We start from the raw sequence: 19,149 nt of genomic DNA on the forward strand, positions 1-19,149 counted from the left end.
AGGTAGACGAAAGTCATTTCACTGCTGGAATTCTGCAATTACACATGTAGCCATTGAAGCCGCACCCACAAAACTGCAAAAAAAAAGCTATCGTTGATCATAATTACAGAAGCATTGGCGTACTCGAGTTAGCCGTGAAATTGTGTTATAGGCAACTGGCACTGCGAAAGGCAATGGAAAGATTACGATGCAAGATATTATTTATATATTTCCATGCGCTCACCTTTCTGAGCAGTTCGTACAGTCTGGCCACCCGCGTAGCGCTGCCTCCCACGACGCACCAAAGGCCAGCATCGTCTTTGCCCGACTGACGTAAGCACGGCACGACCACGTCGATCTCGTGCTGGTCGTGCTCGGCACGAACGAAAAAAGAAAAGACATCGCACGTGTATGTGAGAAGCGCGTTGAAATAGATGAAGACGTGAAACGTTGACCTCCTATTCTGTACATCATCAGATACTGAGCTTGGTACGAAGGCAGAAACGCTTTCGGCCATATACGCGTACACATCCGGTGTGATCGTCCCTCACGATGATTTCTAACCACTGGCTGTTTCACGCCTGGATGATAGTTTTAGACCCGCCGTGGTTGCTCAGTGGCTATGGGGTTGGGCTGCTGAGCACGAGGTCGCGGGATCGAATCCCGGCCACGGCGGCCGCATTTCGATGGGGGCGAAATGCGAAAACACCCGTGTGCTTAGATTTAGGTGCACGTTAAAGAACCCCAGGTGGTCAAAATTTCCGGAGTCCTGCACTACGGTGTGCCTCATAATCATAAAGTGGTTTTGGCACGTAAAACCACATAATTTATTTTTTTAGAGTCTGCACTGGGTTCCGTTTATCCAGGTCAGTTATTGACAGGTGAGCCTTGCCGTGGGAAGGAAACTTACACAAAAATAAAAGTGGGTTGTAGTGTATATGGTATGCATTATCAAATACTTACTGGGAGCTTACCACTGTCGTTAAATATAAGAAAATATGCAGAATCACTGAATTGTACGGGTGCTAACACGTGAGGCAGAAACTTGAAGGTTAACAAGGAAGCTCGAGAAGAAGTTAAGGACCGCGCAAAGCGATGGAACGGAATATCTTAGGCGCAACGTTAAGGCACAGCAAGAGAGCGGTGTGAATCAGAGAGCAAAAAGGGACAGCCAACATTCTAGTTGGCAATCTGAGAAAAAAATTACAGCTGGAATATTAGAGTTACAGAATGAGTTCCAGGGTAGAGAAGCGCAGTAGAGGACGGCAGAAAATTAGGTGGAATGATGACATTAGGAAATTTGCATGCACATGCTGGAATTAGCTAGCGCAAGACAGGGCTAATCGGAGATCATCCGAAGAGGCAGTCGCCCTGCCCAGTGGACATAAAAATACGATGATGAACACGATCAGTTTGACGGCAGTAGCATGCACAACAAGTGAAAATGTGCTAGTTAGGAGCTCAGCATACACCTTTGAACCTCAATACAATGAATGGGGGTTCTGCTGCAGAGGTATAAGGAATTAGCAAAACTGTGTTATGACGAAACGGGGCATAACGAAATGATGGATATAACAAAGTTGGTCAAATTCCCCTTCAAATACCCAGGAGATTCGTAGTGCAGTACACGTAACAATCGATATGACGTAGTAATGGATTTAAGGAAGTAATTTCTTCCCCTTCCAACTTTGCAATAACTGGGTTTTATTGTATTGAATATGATGAAGCAAGTCAAATGTGCACTAAAAGTGCACTATTGGCATGTATGCTATAGCATACATGCTAATATAACAGCTTTTATTATATTCAAAGGAATTATTGATGGGTTTTAACAGGTTTTGGAATGTTTTAGTAGACTCTGTGCAGTAGAACAATGGCAACAATGTCGGTGTATGATCGATACAGCAACGTTATACAGTATGATCCCGGCCACAAATAATGTGGTCGTAAATTACAGTCGAACCTCGTCCTACCAAACCACCACCTGACACTACAACACAATTGTTATACATATGATAATCGCTATAAGCGTTCATAGCTTCGAAAAAGTTTAGAGCAACTTTTTTCGTGATTCCTTATATCAAATATTAAGTTCTAGCTGATGACTCGTTATGTGTATTTGCACTTTGACATGCAGAACATGAAGGTTGCGCCCTGTCGAACATCCCTGCCAACCGACGTCAAACGTGGAGTAGCCCGCTGCGCGTAGACATCATGTTCGGCGGGCTGTTCATGCCACCGGCGAAGCTGAAGCACTGCGTCGCCTAGGTCGCTCGCCTGGCACATGTGGCCTGACATGAGCGTGCCGCAACGGATGCTGTTCACCTTGCTGCTCCAGGAGCCAGGTGGACCTGGGAGGGACACGGACGCCAGAGCGGGGATCTCAGCCTTCGTGTCTTCCTGAGCTCATGATTCATTGGCTGCGCTAAACAGTTGCACCGACGTTACAGCGCAGTCGGCCGCAATTTCCTGCCCTTCATTCCTCGACACGTTTGTTTAAATAAACGTATCGTCCATTAGTGTTCTATAGAATAACCAGTATGAAGGTTCTGGGCCCCTTGCCCCTGCAATACGAGAGGTGCGACGCCTGTGGGCAGTATATGCAACCTACCTATTCACTGTACAATGGGCACTATTCAAGCGAACTCCATGGAAGACAATCCCACGAGCTCTGGGCAAAGCTGTCAACGCTACTGCACATTCGTTGTCATTCACGGGCACCGTGTGTTCTCATATAATCTTATATGCAGCATATACTCGTATATGCTGTGGCCACTGCTCAGAGCACTTGCCACAACATTAGGCTTTGCTTTTCCAGTCTGGGAAGCAATGCTGCCTACTGATAATGTCCGCTGCTCACAACACATTTAACAACTGCAGTGATATTTATCACGTTCATGCAGGAACTTTTTACTTCTTAATGCAGATATTATATTGCTTGACAAGCCCGTCTCTGGCATGTACATCCTCCTCAGCTTCTTCCTCATCCACTATATCCGATGGCGGACCGCCACGAGTAGCATCGTCATCATGACCATCCACTCATCCACTCACCAATGAGATCTTCATTATGACACGAGATAGATCGTCGTTTGCAGTATACAGCCGTGTGGACTATCCCCTACACGCGATATCGGGAGATTGTGGTAATATGCCGCCAACTGTGTTGGCGAATATGCAAAGAAAGCTGACCACCTCACTGGATCACAGACGCAGATGAGGCTGCGGCTGTGATTAAACGGCCAAATCACGTTGCACCAGCTTTACAAAAAGCCTCCATGTCATCAGACTTTTCTATCTGAATGGGATTCATAGCAGTTATCTTCCTTCTCCCTTAATCCAGTGGCGATCACATCGACACGTCGCATGGTGTACCAGGGCAAGTGACGGGACCTCCTTCAGTACTTCTCCTACAGGGACATACCTTGTCCGTCTTTCAAGAACCCCTCTGACTACAACAGTACGCCTACGTTGCTTCCCGCTATTAAAATATATGCCTCCGAAAACCACCGCCACTAAAAGCAAATGGCGCACCAGTCACAAGGAGTCTTTGCACGAACGTTGAACGAGCACGCTGGGCGCCTCCTATCCTTTGAGGATGAACATAACACCCACCGTAATTCTTCTCATTCAATATTTTGCTTGTATTTCAATCTCACGGTGTGTGAGTAGCAATACTACAAAACTGTATTAAATACGAATCGAAAAGTGTCAAAAGCGAAACGAATTGAATATGGAATAATTTTCGAGTAGTTCTCGAACGAGGAACTGCCGTTCTCTCTATTAATATAAAGCATTCTTCACATCCCAAAATTCTCGAAACATTGAAATTTCAGTGATTATAATGCAAGTTTCGAAGTGAAGCTTATTAAAAGCACAAATGATCGAATCGGAGCAAATAAGCAGTTTATTCGCATGCTCAGGATTCGTTGATGAGTGCGAACTATAGCACTCAAGCCAGGAAAAAAAAGCGAGTGAAAGAGGGAATAAACGACAAGATCCATTAAAGAGGCTAAAGTTAAAAAATGATGCGTAACAGACTTTGCAGTCGACCTACGCGGTCGACCTTGTGAAGCTGGGCTGCTCGAGTATAGAGGTTCCGAACTAATTTTACAGGCAATTTGCCGTGCAAAGCGAGAGGTATTGGAAAGATTTCGACGCAACAAATGTGTTCGAGGAGCTCACCTTGTTGTTCTGACTCGCACAGCTGCCCCAAGTGGTGCCTCTTGACCTGGTGACGAAGCACGAAACCCCGGCGTCGCCTTTGCCCGACAGATAGGTGCACAACACGACCGGGTCCATGTCGTGACGGCCGATAACGGCAGTGATGAACGAAAGCAAACAAAAGAAAACGTGGTTTGCGTATGTGACAGGAACGGGGAAAAATGTTTCATGATATGAGACACTGGGTTGCTAGCCTGGTCACCATCAAACTCAAGCTTGTTCTCAGGTTCCGTCATCTCCTTTCTTTTAATTGCGACAGCAATTACATGGACTCTACAACAGAAGTATTGCCATCGGTGGCACAAATGCACGTATATAGATACTAACTTACATAGTTATTAAACTCATTTACGCAAATTACTTACAGAGCAAAAAAAAAAAACAAGCATTCAGCCAGTTAAAACCTACGCTACGTCGTGCTAACTCAGTTCTCCGTAACACTCAAACTCAACGCATCCATCACGCCCCTTACAACTACACGTGTGCAGACACATGAATGATAAATCAATTTGCGCAAATTACTTATCGAAGAAGAAATATCAGCCTGTAGCATGCCAAAACCGCAGCGACGTCGCGTTAACTCCACTGTAAAGCTTAAATTCGATCCATCCAACACTACCCCTGCACATGCACGTACACAAACTTGCATCAATATCAAAAGAATATGCGCAAGTACGCCATCACGGAAACCACGGCAGTCTACAGCCCGACAGAACGTCTGCGCTGTCGTGTTAACTTATCTGTAAAGCTGAAATTGCACACATCAATCACTCCCTCTGCAAATGCACATACACAGACGCTAACTACACGATTATTAGGCGAATTTGAAGACATTTGTAGTCGCGGAAAAGGGCATTCTCAGCCCATTCATGTTATCCATCACTCCCCCTCCAAACAAACGCACGCAGTTACTAAATTACATGCCGATAAGCTAAATTTCCGCAAATTACTTTTCTTGGGAAAAAAACGTAAACTAGAGCCAGTTAGAACCTCAGCCATGTCGTCTGAAACAAAATCTCTGAAAGGGTCAAATTCGACACATCCATCACTCCGCATGCAAAAGGCCGTATGCAGACACTAATATACATTAACATTAAACGAATATGCACAAATTTATATTCGCGGAAAGAACGTAAGTCTATAGCCCCATAGAACCCTTGCGCAGTCGTGCTAACTCACTTTTCTCTCAACCTGAAATTTGACGCATCCATCACTTCACCTCAATGCACGTACATAGACAATAAATGCATGATTACTAAGGGAATTTGCGCAAATTACATATTGCGGAAAAAACATCAGCCTCTAATAGTATGTTAGAATCTCAGCTCAATCCTGTTAACTCAGTTGTATGTGAAGCTCAAATTTCGCCCACCCCTCACTGCTCCTGCAAATGCACGCTTACAGACACTAACTTACTTGATTATTAAACGAATTTGCGCAAATATCTTATCGTCGAAAAAACATCAGCCTATGATAGTGTGTTAGAACCTCAGCTCAGTCGTGTTAGCTCAATTCTATGTGAAGCTCACATTCAACCCATCCATCACTCTCCCTAGAAATGCGCGTTTATAGATACTAACTTGATTATTAACGAATTTCTGCAAATAACATATTGTCACCCAGCTATTGCAACTAAAACAGTTGACCACCGACAGATTGGGAAGAAACGTCTGCCTTTAGCGATGACTGGTCCTCGGAGAGACCGCGCGCAACCACGAACTTCGTCGTTCTCGCCTTAAGGGTCCCGTGACAACACGTGCAAACATATTTCGCGTCATTATAGCGTACAAAAACCTCAGCTTATAATAGTACACTTTAATATGAGGCTCAAGTTCCACCCATCCGGCACACAACCCTCAAATGCACGATTACGGACAATAACTTACTTGATTAAAAAACAAATTTACGCAGACAACTTATAACGGACAAAAACATCAGCCTACAATAGTATATTTCTGTGTCAATCTCAAATTCTACACATCCATCACTACCCCTGCAAACATGTTTACAGATACTAGCTTAACTGATTAATAAACGAATTTGCGCAAGTAAATTATAGGGGAAAGAACATCAGCTTATAATAGTATAGTTCTATGTGAAGCTCAATTTCCACCCCTCCATCACTGCCCCTGCAAAACGTGTTTACAGATACTAGATTAAATGATTCATAAACAAATTAGCGCAAGTAAATTATAAGGAAAAGAACATCAGCTTATAATAGTATAGTTCTATGTGAAGCTCAAATTCCACCCATCCATCACTGCCGCTGCCAAGCATGTTTACAGATACTAGCTTGACTGATTAATAAACCAATCTGCGCATGTAACTTATAGGGGAAAGAACATCGGCCTATAATAGTATAGTTCTATCTGAAGCTCAAATTCCACCCATCCATCACAGCCCCTGCAAAGCATGGTTACAGATACTAGCTTAACATATTCATAAACGAATTTGCGCAATTAAATTATAGGGGAAAGAACATCGGCCTATCATAGTATAGTTCCATGTGAAGCCCAAATTCCACCCATCCATCACTGCCTATGCAAAGCTCGTTTACAGATACTAGCTTTTTTTGCTTAATAAACGAATTTCCGCAAGTAAATTAAAGGGAAAGAACATCAGCTTATAATAGTATAGTTCTATGTGAAGCTCAAGTTCCCCCCATGCATCACTGCCCCTGCAAAGCATGTTTACAGATACTAGATTAACTGATTAATAAACCAATCTGCGCATGTAACTTATAGGGGAAAGAACATCAGCCTATAATGGTATAGTTCCATGTGAAGCTCAAATTCCACCCATCCATCACAGCCTCTGCAAAGCACGAGCATGTTTACATAAACTAGCTTAACTGATTAATAAACGAATTTGCGCAAGTAAATTATAGGGGACAGAACATCAGCCTATAATAGTATAGTTCCATGTGAAGCTCAAATACCACCCATTCATCACTCCCCTGCACAGCATGATTACAGATACTAGCTTAACTGATTATTAAACGAATTTGCGCAAGTAAATTATAGGGGAAAGAACATCAGCCTATAATAGTATGGTTCCATGTGAAGCTCAAATTTCACCCATCCATCCCTGCCACTGCAAGGCACGTTTACAGATACTAGCTTAACTGATTAATAAACGAATTTGGGCAAGTAAATTATAGGGGAGAGAACATCAGCCTATAATAGTATAGTTCCATGTGAAGCTCAAATACCACCGATTCATCACTCCCCTGCACAGCATGTTTACAGATACTAGCCTAACTGATTATTAAACGAATTTGCGCAAGTAAATTATAGGGGAAAGAACATCAGCCTATAATAGTATAGTTCCATGTGAAGCTCAAATTCCACCCATCCATCACTGCCCCTGCAAACATGGTTACAGAGACTAGCTTAACTGATTAATAAACGAAGTTACGCAAGTAAATTATAGGGGAAAGAACATCAGCCTGTAATAGTATAGTTCCATGTGAAGCTCAAGTTCCAGCCATCCACCACTGCCTATGCAAAGCTCGTTTACAGATACTAGCTTTTTTTGCTTAATAAACGAATTTCCGCAAGTAAATTAAAGGGAAAGAACATCAGCTTATAATAGTATAGTTCTATGTGAAGCTCAAGTTCCACCCATGCATCACTGCCCCTGCAAATCATGTTTACAGATACTAGATTAACTGATTAATAAACAAATTTGCGCAAGTAAATTATAGGGGAAAGAACATCAGCCTATAATAGTATAGTTCTATGTGAAGTTCAAATACCACCCATACATCACTTCCCCTGCAAAGCACGTTTACATATACTAGCTTAACTGATTAATAAACGAAGTTCCGCAAGTAAATTATAGGGGAAAGAACATCAGCCTATAATAGTATAGTTTCATGTGAAGCTCAAATACCACCCATTCATCACTTCCCCTGCAAAGCGTTTCTACAGATACTAGCTTAACTGATTAATAAACGAATTTGCGCAAGTAAATTATAGGGGAAGGAACATCGGCCTATAATAGTATAGTTCTATCTGAAGCTCAAATTCCACCCATCCACCACTGCCCCTGCAAAGCATGGTTACAGATACTAGCTTAACTTATTCATAAACGAATTTGCGCAATTAAATTATAGGGGAAAGAATATCAGCCTATAATAGTATAGTTCCATGTGAGGTTAATTACCACCCATACATCACTTCCCCTGCAAAGCACGTTTACATATACTAGCTTAACTGTTTATTAAACAAATTTGCGCAAGTAAATTATAGGGGAAAGAACATCGGCCTATAATAGTATAGTTCTATCTGAAGCTCAAATTCCACCCATCCATCACAGCCCCTGCAAAGCATGGTTACAGATACTAGCTTAACTTATTCATAAACGAATTTGCGCAATTAAATTATAGGGGAAAGAACATCGGCCTATCATAGTATAGTTCCATGTGAAGCCCAAATTCCACCCATCCATCACTGCCTATGCAAAGCTCGTTTACAGATACTAGCTTTTTTTGCTTAATAAACGAATTTCCGCAAGTAAATTAAAGGGAAAGAACATCAGCTTATAATAGTATAGTTCTATGTGAAGCTCAAGTTCCCCCCATGCATCACTGCCCCTGCAAAGCATGTTTACAGATACTAGATTAACTGATTAATAAACCAATCTGCGCATGTAACTTATAGGGGAAAGAACATCAGCCTATAATGGTATAGTTCCATGTGAAGCTCAAATTCCACCCATCCATCACAGCCTCTGCAAAGCACGAGCATGTTTACATAAACTAGCTTAACTGATTAATAAACGAATTTGCGCAAGTAAATTATAGGGGACAGAACATCAGCCTATAATAGTATAGTTCCATGTGAAGCTCAAATACCACCCATTCATCACTCCCCTGCACAGCATGTTTACAGATACTAGCTTAACTGATTATTAAACGAATTTGCGCAAGTAAATTATAGGGGAAAGAACATCAGCCTATAATAGTATAGTTCCATGTGAAGCTAAATTCCACCCATCCATCACTGCCCCTGCAAACATGGTTACAGAGACTAGCTTAACTGATGAATAAACGAAGTTACGCAAGTAAATTATAGGGGAAAGAACATCAGCCTATAATAGTATGGTTCCATGTGAAGCTCAAATTTCACCCATCCATCCCTGCCACTGCAAAGCACGTTTACAGATACTAGCTTAACTGATTAATAAACGAATTTGGGCAAGTAAATTATAAAGGAGAGAACATCAGCCTATAACAGTATAGTTCCATGTGAAGCTCAAATACCACCCATTCCTCACTCCCCTGCACAGCATGTTTACAGATACTAGCTTAACTGATTATTAAACGAATTTGCGCAAGTAAATTATAGGGGAAAGAACATCAGCCTATAATAGTATAGTTCCATGTGAAGCTCAAATTCCACCCATCCATCACTGCCCCTGCAAACATGGTTACAGAGACTAGCTTAACTGATTAATAAACGAAGTTACGCAAGTAAATTATAGGGGAAAGAACATCAGCCTGTAATAGTATAGTGCCATGTGAAGCTCAAGTTCCAGCCATCCACCACTGCCTATGCAAAGCTCGTTTACAGATACTAGCTTTTTTTGCTTAATAAACGAATTTCCGCAAGTAAATTAAAGGGAAAGAACATCAGCTTATAATAGTATAGTTCTATGTGAAGCTCAAGTTCCACCCATGCATCACTGCCCCTGCAAAGCATGTTTACAGATACTAGATTAACTGATTAATAAACAAATTTGCGCAAGTAAATTATAGGGGAAAGAACATCAGCCTATAATAGTATAGTTCTATGTGAAGTTCGAATACCACCCATACATCACTTCCCCTGCAAAGCACGTTTACATATACTAGCTTAACTGATTAATAAACGAAGTTCCGCAAGTAAATTATAGGGGAAAGAACATCAGCCTAAAATAGTATAGTTTCATGTGAAGCTCAAATACCACCCATTCATCACTTCCCCTGCAAAGCGTTTTTACAGATACTAGCTTAACTGATTAATAAACGAATTTGCGCAAGTAAATTATAGGGGAAAGAACATCGGCCTATAATAGTATAGTTCTATCTGAAGCTCAAATTCCACCCATCCACCACTGCCCCTGCAAAGCATGGTTACAGATACTAGCTTAACTTATTCATAAACGAATTTGCGCAATTAAATTATAGGGGAAAGAACATCAGCCTATAATAGTATAGTTCCATGTGAGGTTAATTACCACCCATACATCACTTCCCCTGCAAAGCACGTTTACATATACTAGCTTAACTGTTTATTAAACAAATTTGCGCAAGTAAATTATAGGGGAAAGAACATCGGCCTATAATAGTATAGTTCGATGTGAAGTTAAAATTCCACCCATCCACCACTGCCCCTGCAAAGCGTGTTTACAGATACTAGCTTCACTGATTAATAAACGAATTTGCCCAAGTAAATTATAGGGCAAAGAACATCAACCTATAATAGTATAGTTCTATTTGAAGCTCAAATACCACCCACTTATCACTTCCCCTGCAAAGCATGTTTACAGATACTAGCTTAACTGATTAATAAACGAATTTGGGCAAGTAAATTATAGGGGAGAGAACATCAGCCTATAATAGTATAGTTCCATGTGAAGCTCAAATACCACCCATTCATCACTCCCCTGCACAGCATGTTTACAGATACTAGCTTAACTGATTATTAAACGAATTTGCGCAAGTAAATTATAGAGGAAAGAACATCAGCCTATAATAGTATAGTTCCATGTGAAGCTCAAATTCCACCCATCCATCACTGCCCCTGCAAACATGGTTACAGAGACTAGCTTAACTGATTAATAAACGAAGTTACGCAAGTAAATTATAGGGGAAAGAACATCAGCCTGTAATAGTATAGTTCCATGTGAAGCTCAAGTTCCAGCCATCCACCACTGCCTATGCAAAGCTCGTTTACAGATACTAGCTTTTTTTGCTTAATAAACGAATTTCCGCAAGTAAATTAAAGGGAAAGAACATCAGCTTATAATAGTATAGTTCTATGTGAAGCTCAAGTTCCACCCATCCATCACTCCCATGCAAAGCATGTTTACAGATACTAGATTAACTGATTAATAAACAAATTTGCGCAAGTAAATTATAGGGGGAAAGAACATCGGCCTATAATAGTATAGTTCTATGTGAAGTTCAAATACCACCCATACATCACTTCCCCTGCAAAGCATGTTTACAGATACTAGATTAACTGATTAATAAACGAATTTGCGCAAGTGAATTATAGGGGGAAAAACATCAGCCTATAATAGTAAATTTCTATGTGAAGCTCAAATACCACCCATTCATCACTTCCCCTGCAAAGCGTGTTTACAGATACTAGCTTCACTGATTAATAAACGAATTTGCGCAAGTAAACTATAGGGGAAAGAACATCAGCCTACAATAGTATAGTTCCATGTGAGGTTAATTACCACCCCTACATCACTTCCCCTGCAAAGCACGTTTACATATACTAGCTTAACTGTTTATTAAACAAATTTGCGCAAGTAAATTATAGGGGAAAGAACATCGGCCTATAATAGTATAATTCGATGTGAAGTTAAAATTCCACCCATCCACCACAGCCCCTGCAATGCGTGTTTACAGATACTAGCTTCACTGATAATTAAACGAATTTGCCCAAGTAAATTATAGGGGAAAGAACATCAACCTATAATAGTATAGTACTATTTGAAGCTCAAATACCACCCACTTATCACTTCCCCTGCAAAGCATGTTTACAGATACTAGCTTAACTGATTAATAAACAAATTCGCGCAAGTAAATTATAGGGGAAAGAACATCAGCCTATAATAGTATAGTTCCATGTGAAGCTCAAATTCCACCCATCCATCACTCCCCTGCAAAGCATGTTTACAGATACTAGTTCAACTGGTTAATAAACGAATTTGCGCAAGTAAATTATAGGGGAACGAACATCAGTCTATAATAGTATAGTTCCATGTGAAGCTCAAAATCCACCCCTCCATCACAGCCCCTGCAAAGCGTGTTTACAGATACTAGCTTAACTGATTAATAAACGGATTTGGGCAAGTAAATTATAGGGGAAAGAACATCAGCCTATAATAGTATGGTTCCATGTGAAGCTCAAATTTCACCCTACCATCCCTGCCACTGCAAAGCACGTTTACAGATACTAGCTTAACTGATTAATAAACGAATTTGGGCAAGCAAATTATAGGGGAAAGAACATCAGCCTATAATAGTATACTTCTATGTGAAGCTCAAATACCACTCATTCATCACTTCCCCTACAAAACACGTTTACAGATACTAGCTTAACTGATTAATAAACAAATTTGCGCAAGTAAATTATAGGGGAAAGAACATCAGCCTATAATAGTATAGTTCCATGTGAAGCTCAAATTCCACACATCCATCACTGCCCCTGCAAAGCACGTTTACAGATACTAGCTTAACTGATTATTTACGAATTTGCGCAAGTAAATTATACGGGAAAGAACATCAGCCTATAATAGTATGGTTCCATGTGAAGCTCAAATTCCACCCATCCATCACTGCCGCTGCAAAGCGCGTTTACAGATACTAGCATAACTGATTAATAAACGAATTGGCGCAAGTAAATTATAGGGGAAAGAACATCAGCCTATAATAGTATAGTTCCATGTGAAGCTCAAATTCCACCCATGCATCACTGCCCCTGCAAAGCATGTTTACAGATACTAGCTTAACTGATTAATAAACGAATTTCCGCAAGTAAATTATAGGGGAACCAACATCAGCCTCTAATAGTATGGTTCCATGTGAAGGTCAAATTCCACCCATCCATCACTGCCCCTGCAAAGCACGTTTACAGGTACTAGCTTAACTGATTAATAAACGAATTTGGGAAAGTAAATTATAGGGGAAAGAACAGCAGCCTATAATAGTATTGTTCTATGTGATGTTCAAATACCACCCATACATAACTTCCCCTGCCAAGCACGTTTAAATATACTAGCTTAACTGATTAATAAACGAATTTCCGCAAGTTAATTAAAGGGGAACGAACATCAGCCTCTAATAGTATGGTTCCATGTGAAGGTCAAATTCCACCCATCCATCACTGCCCCTGCAAAGCATGTTTGCAGATACTAGCTTAACTGACTAATAAATGGATTTGCGCAATAATTCGGGAAAGAACATCAGCCTATAATAGTATAGTTCTATTTGAAGCTCAAATACCACCCATTTATCACTTCCCCTGCAAAGCATGTTTACAGATACTAGCTTAACAAATTTGCGCAAGTAAATTATAGGGGAAAGAACATCAACCTATAATAGTATAGTTCAACGTGAAGTTCAAATTCCACCCATCCATCACTGCCTCTGCAAAGCACGAGCATGCTCACAGATACTAGCTTAACTGATTAATAAACAAATTCGCGCAAGTAAATTATAGGCGAAAGAACATCAGCCTATAATAGTATAGTACCATGTGAAGCTCAATTTCCACCCATCCATCACTGCCCCTGCAAAGCGTGTTTACAGATACTAGCTTAAATGATTCATAAACAAATTTGCGCAAATAAATTATAAGGGAAAAAACATCAGCTTATAATAGTATACTTCCATGTGAAGCTCAAATTCCACCCATCCATCACTGCGCCTGCAAAGCATGTTTACAGATACTAGCGTAACTGAATATTAAACGAATTTGCGCAACTAAATTATAGGGGAAAGAACATCAGCCTATAATAGTATAGTTCCATGTGAAGCTCAAATTCCACCCATCCATCACTGCCGCTGCAAAGCACGTTTACAGATACTAGCTTAACTGATTATTAAACGAATTTGGGCAAGCAAATTATAGGGGAACGAACATCAGCCTATAATAGTATAGTTCTATGTGAAGCTCAAATACCACCCATTCATCACTTCCCCTGCAAAACATGTTTACAGATACTAGCTTAACTGATTAATAAACAAATTTGCGCAAGTAAATTATAGGGGAAAGAGCATCAGCCTATAATAGTATAGTTCCATGTGAAGCTCAAATTCCACCCATCCATCACTGCCCCAGCATATGCATGCTTAAAGATACCAACTTAACTGATGAATAAACGAATTTCCGAAAATAACTTATAGCGGAAGAAAACATCAGCCTATAATACTATCACTCCTCGTGAAGCTAAAATTCTGCCCATTTATCACTCCCCCTGCAAATGTCCGCTTACATACACTAAGTTATTTTACTAAGGAACACATTTGCGCAAATAACTTATAGCGGAAAGAACATCAGCCTATAATAATATAGTTCTATCTGAAGCTCACCGTCCATACATCACTTCCCCTAAAAATGCACGTTTAAAGTGGCATAGTTGATTAATAAACGAATTTGCATAAATAAGTTACAGCGGACGTAAAAATCAGCCCACAACAGTATAGTTCTGTGAAACTCAAATTGCACACATGCATCCCTCCCCCTGCAAATGCATGTTAACATATACGACCTTACTTGATCAATAAACGAATTTGGGCAAGTAAATTATAGGGGAAAGAACATCAGCCTATAATAGTATAGTTCTATGTGAAGCTCAAATACCACCCATTCATCACTTCCCCTACAAAGCATGTTTACAGATACAAGCTTAACTGATTAATAAACAAATTTGCGCAAGTAAATTATAGGGGAAACCACATCAGCCTATAATAGTATAGTTCCAGGTGAAGCTCCAATTCCACCCATCCATCACTGCCCCTGCAAACATGTTTACAGATACTAGCTTAACTGATTAATAAACGAATTTGCGCAAGTAAATTATAGGGGAAAGAACATCAGCCTATAATAGTATAGTTCCATGTGAAGCTCAAATTCCACCCATCCATCACTGCCCCAGCAAAGCATGTTTACAGATACTAGCTTAACTGATTAATAAACAAATTTGCGCAAGTAAATTATAGGGGAAAGAACATCAGCCTATAATAGTATAGTTCCAGGTGAAGTTCAAATTCCACCCATCCATCACTGCCCCTGCAAAGCATGTTTACAGATACTAGTTCAACTGGTTAATAAACGAATTTGCGCAAGTAAATTATAGGGGAAAGAACATCAGTCTATAATAGTATAGTTCCATGTGAAGCTCAAAATCCACCCCTCCATCACTGCCCCTGCAAAGCGTGTTTACAGATACTAGCTTAATTGATTAATAAACGGATTTGGGCAAGTAAATTATAGGGGAAAGAACATCAGCCTATAATAGTATGGTTCCATGTGAAGCTCAAATTTCACCCATCCATCCCTGCCACTGCAAAGCACGTTTACAGATACTAGCTTAACTGATTAATAAACGAATTTCCGCAAGTAAATTAAAGGGGAACGAACATCAGCCTCTAATAGTATGGTTCCATGTGAAGGTCAAATTCCACCCATCCATCACTGCCCCTGCAAAGCACGTTTACAGATACTAGCTTAACTGATTAATAAACGAATTTGGGAAAGTAAATTATAGGGGAAGAACAGCAGCCTATAATAGTATAGTTCTATGTGAATTTCAAATACCACCCATACATCACTTCCCCTGCAAAGCACGTTTACATATACTAGCTTAACTGATTAATAAACGAAGTTCCGCAAGTAAATTGTAGGGGAAAGAACATCAGCCTATAATAATATAGTTTCATGGGAAGCTCAAATTCCACCCATACATCACTTCCCCTGCAAAGCATGTTTACAGATACTAGCTTAACTGACTAATAAATGGATTTGCGCAATAATTCGGGAAAGAACATCAGCCTATAATAGTATAGTTCTATTTGAAGCTCAAATACCACCCATTTATCACTTCCCATGCAAAGCATGTTTACAGATACTAGCTTAACAAATTTGCGCAAGTAAATTATAGGGGAAAGAACATCAACCTATAATAGTATAGTTCAATGTGAAGTTCAAATTCCACCCATCCATCACTGCCTCTGCAAAGCACGAGCATGCTTACAGATACTAGCTTAACTGATCAATAAACAAATTCGCGCAAGTAAATTATAGGGAAAAGAACATCAGCCTATAATAGTATAGTTCCATGTGAAGCTCAAATTCCACCCATCCATCACTGCCCCATCATATGCATGCTTAAAGATACCAACTTAACTGATGAATAAAGGAATTTCCGAAAATAACTTATAGCGGAAGAAAACATCAGCCTATAATAGTATCACTCCTCGTGAAGCTAAAATTCTGCCCATTTATCACTCCCCCTGCAAATGTCCGCTTACATACAGTAAGTTATTTTACTAAGGAACTCATTTGCGCAAATAACTTATAGCGGAAAGAACATCAGCCTATAATAATATCGTTCTATCTGAAGCTCACCGTCCATACATCACTTCCCCTAAAAATGCACGTTTAAAGTGGCATAGTTGATTAATAAACGAATTTGCATAAATAAGTTACAGCGGACGTAAAGATCAGCCCACAACAGTATAGTTCTATGAAACTCAAATTGCACACATGCATCCCTCCCCCTGCAAATGCATGTTAACATATACGACCTTACTTGATCAATAAACGAATTTGGGCTAGTAAATTATAGGGGAAAGAACATCAGCCTATAATAGTATAGTTCTATGTGAAGCTCAAATACCACCCATTCATCACTTCCCCTACAAAGCATGTTTACAGATACTAGCTTAACTGATTAATAAACAAATTTGCGCAAGTAAATTATAGGGGAAACCACATCAGCCTATAATAGTATAGTTCCAGGTGAAGCTCAAATTCCACCCATCCATCACTGCCCCTGCAAACATGTTTACAGATACTAGCTTAACTGATTAATAAACGAATTTGCGCAAGTAAATTATAGGGGAAAGAACATCAGCCTATAATAGTATAGTTCCATGTGAAGCTCAAATTCCACCCATCCATCACTGCCCCTGCAAAGCATGTTTACAGATACTAGCTTAACTGATTAATAAACAAATTTGCGCAAGTAAATTATAGGGGAAAGAACATCAGCCTATAATAGTATAGTTCCAGGTGAAGCTCAAATTCCACCCTTCCATCACTGCCCCTGCAAACATGTTTACAGATACTAGCTTAACTGATTAATAAACAAATTTGCGCAAGTAAATTATAGGGGAAAGAACATCAGCCTATAATAGTATAGTTCCAGGTGAAGCTCAAATTCCACCCATCCATCACTGCCCCTGCAAACATGTTTACAGATACTAGCTTAACTGATTAATAAACGAATTTGCGCAAGTAAATTATAGGGGAAAGAACATCAGCCTATAATAGTGTAGTTCCATGTGAAGTTCAAATTCCACCCATCCATTACTGCCCCTGCAAAGCATGTTTACAGATACTAGTTCAACTGGTTAATAAACGAATTTGCGCAAGTAAATTATAGGGGAAAGAACATCAGTCTATAATAGTATAGTTCCATGTGAAGCTCAAAATCCACCCCTCCATCACAGCCCCTGCAAAGCGTGTTTACAGATACTAGCTTAACTGATTAATAAACGGATTTGGGCAAGTAAATTATAGGGGAAAGAACATCAGCCTATAATAGTATGGTTCCATGTGAAGCTCAAATTTCACCCTACCATCCCTGCCACTGCAAAGCACGTTTACAGATACTAGCTTAACTGATTAATAAACGAATTTGGGCAAGCAAATTATAGGGGAAAGAACATCAGCCTATAATAGTATACTTCTATGTGAAGCTCAAATACCACTCATTCATCACTTCCCCTACAAAACACGTTTACAGATACTAGCTTAACTGATTAATAAACAAATTTGCGCAAGTAAATTATAGGGGAAAGAACATCAGCCTATAATAGTATAGTTCCATGTGAAGCTCAAATTCCACACATCCATCACTGCCCCTGCAAAGCACGTTTACAGATACTAGCTTAACTGATTATTTACGAATTTGCGCAAGTAAATTATACGGGAAAGAACATCAGCCTATAATAGTATGGTTCCATGTGAAGCTCAAATTCCACCCATCCATCACTGCCGCTGCAAAGCGCGTTTACAGATACTAGCATAACTGATTAATAAACGAATTGGCGCAAGTAAATTATAGGGGAAAGAACATCAGCCTATAATAGTATAGTTCCATGTGAAGCTCAAATTCCACCCATGCATCACTGCCCCTGCAAAGCATGTTTACAGATACTAGCTTAACTGATTAATAAACGAATTTCCGCAAGTAAATTATAGGGGAACCAACATCAGCCTCTAATAGTATGGTTCCATGTGAAGGTCAAATTCCACCCATCCATCACTGCCCCTGCAAAGCACGTTTACAGGTACTAGCTTAACTGATTAATAAACGAATTTGGGAAAGTAAATTATAGGGGAAAGAACAGCAGCCTATAATAGTATTGTTCTATGTGATGTTCAAATACCACCCATACATAACTTCCCCTGCCAAGCACGTTTAAATATACTAGCTTAACTGATTAATAAACGAATTTCCGCAAGTTAATTAAAGGGGAAAGAACATCAGCCTATAATAGTATAGTTCTATTTGAAGCTCAAATACCACCCATTTATCACTTCCCCTGCAAAGCATGTTTACAGATACTAGCTTAACAAATTTGCGCAAGTAAATTATAGGGGAAAGAACATCAACCTATAATAGTATAGTTCAACGTGAAGTTCAAATTCCACCCATCCATCACTGCCTCTGCAAAGCACGAGCATGCTCACAGATACTAGCTTAACTGATTAATAAACAAATTCGCGCAAGTAAATTATAGGCGAAAGAACATCAGCCTATAATAGTATAGTACCATGTGAAGCTCAATTTCCACCCATCCATCACTGCCCCTGCAAAGCGTGTTTACAGATACTAGCTTAAATGATTCATAAACAAATTTGCGCAAATAAATTATAAGGGAAAAAACATCAGCTTATAATAGTATAGTTCCATGTGAAGCTCAAATTCCAC

The 19,149-nt window shown here is 39.9% G+C and overlaps 1 protein-coding gene across 5 annotated transcripts in view; it reads right to left on the reverse strand.

Annotated features, from left to right (window-relative positions):
* The window catches only part of LOC142559827 (uncharacterized), a 77,791-nt gene that overhangs the window by 17,781 nt on the left and 40,861 nt on the right, over positions 1 to 19,149 (reverse strand). For 3 of the 5 annotated variants that reach the window (XM_075671498.1, XM_075671503.1, XM_075671501.1), the window contains exon 1: positions 224 to 1,277. The exons of 1 other annotated variant lie outside the window; for it this stretch is intronic. In XM_075671498.1, coding sequence (XP_075527613.1) covers positions 224 to 496 — 273 coding nt within the window. In that variant the 5' untranslated portion in view covers positions 497 to 1,277. Of the gene's footprint in view, positions 1 to 223; positions 1,278 to 4,164; positions 4,555 to 19,149 lie in introns of those variants that run through there. One more of the 5 variants, XM_075671500.1, reaches the window with a different exon arrangement.

This window comes from Dermacentor variabilis, chromosome 10, assembly GCF_050947875.1.
Source record: "Dermacentor variabilis isolate Ectoservices chromosome 10, ASM5094787v1, whole genome shotgun sequence".
Lineage (NCBI taxonomy): Eukaryota > Metazoa > Arthropoda > Arachnida > Ixodida > Ixodidae > Dermacentor > Dermacentor variabilis.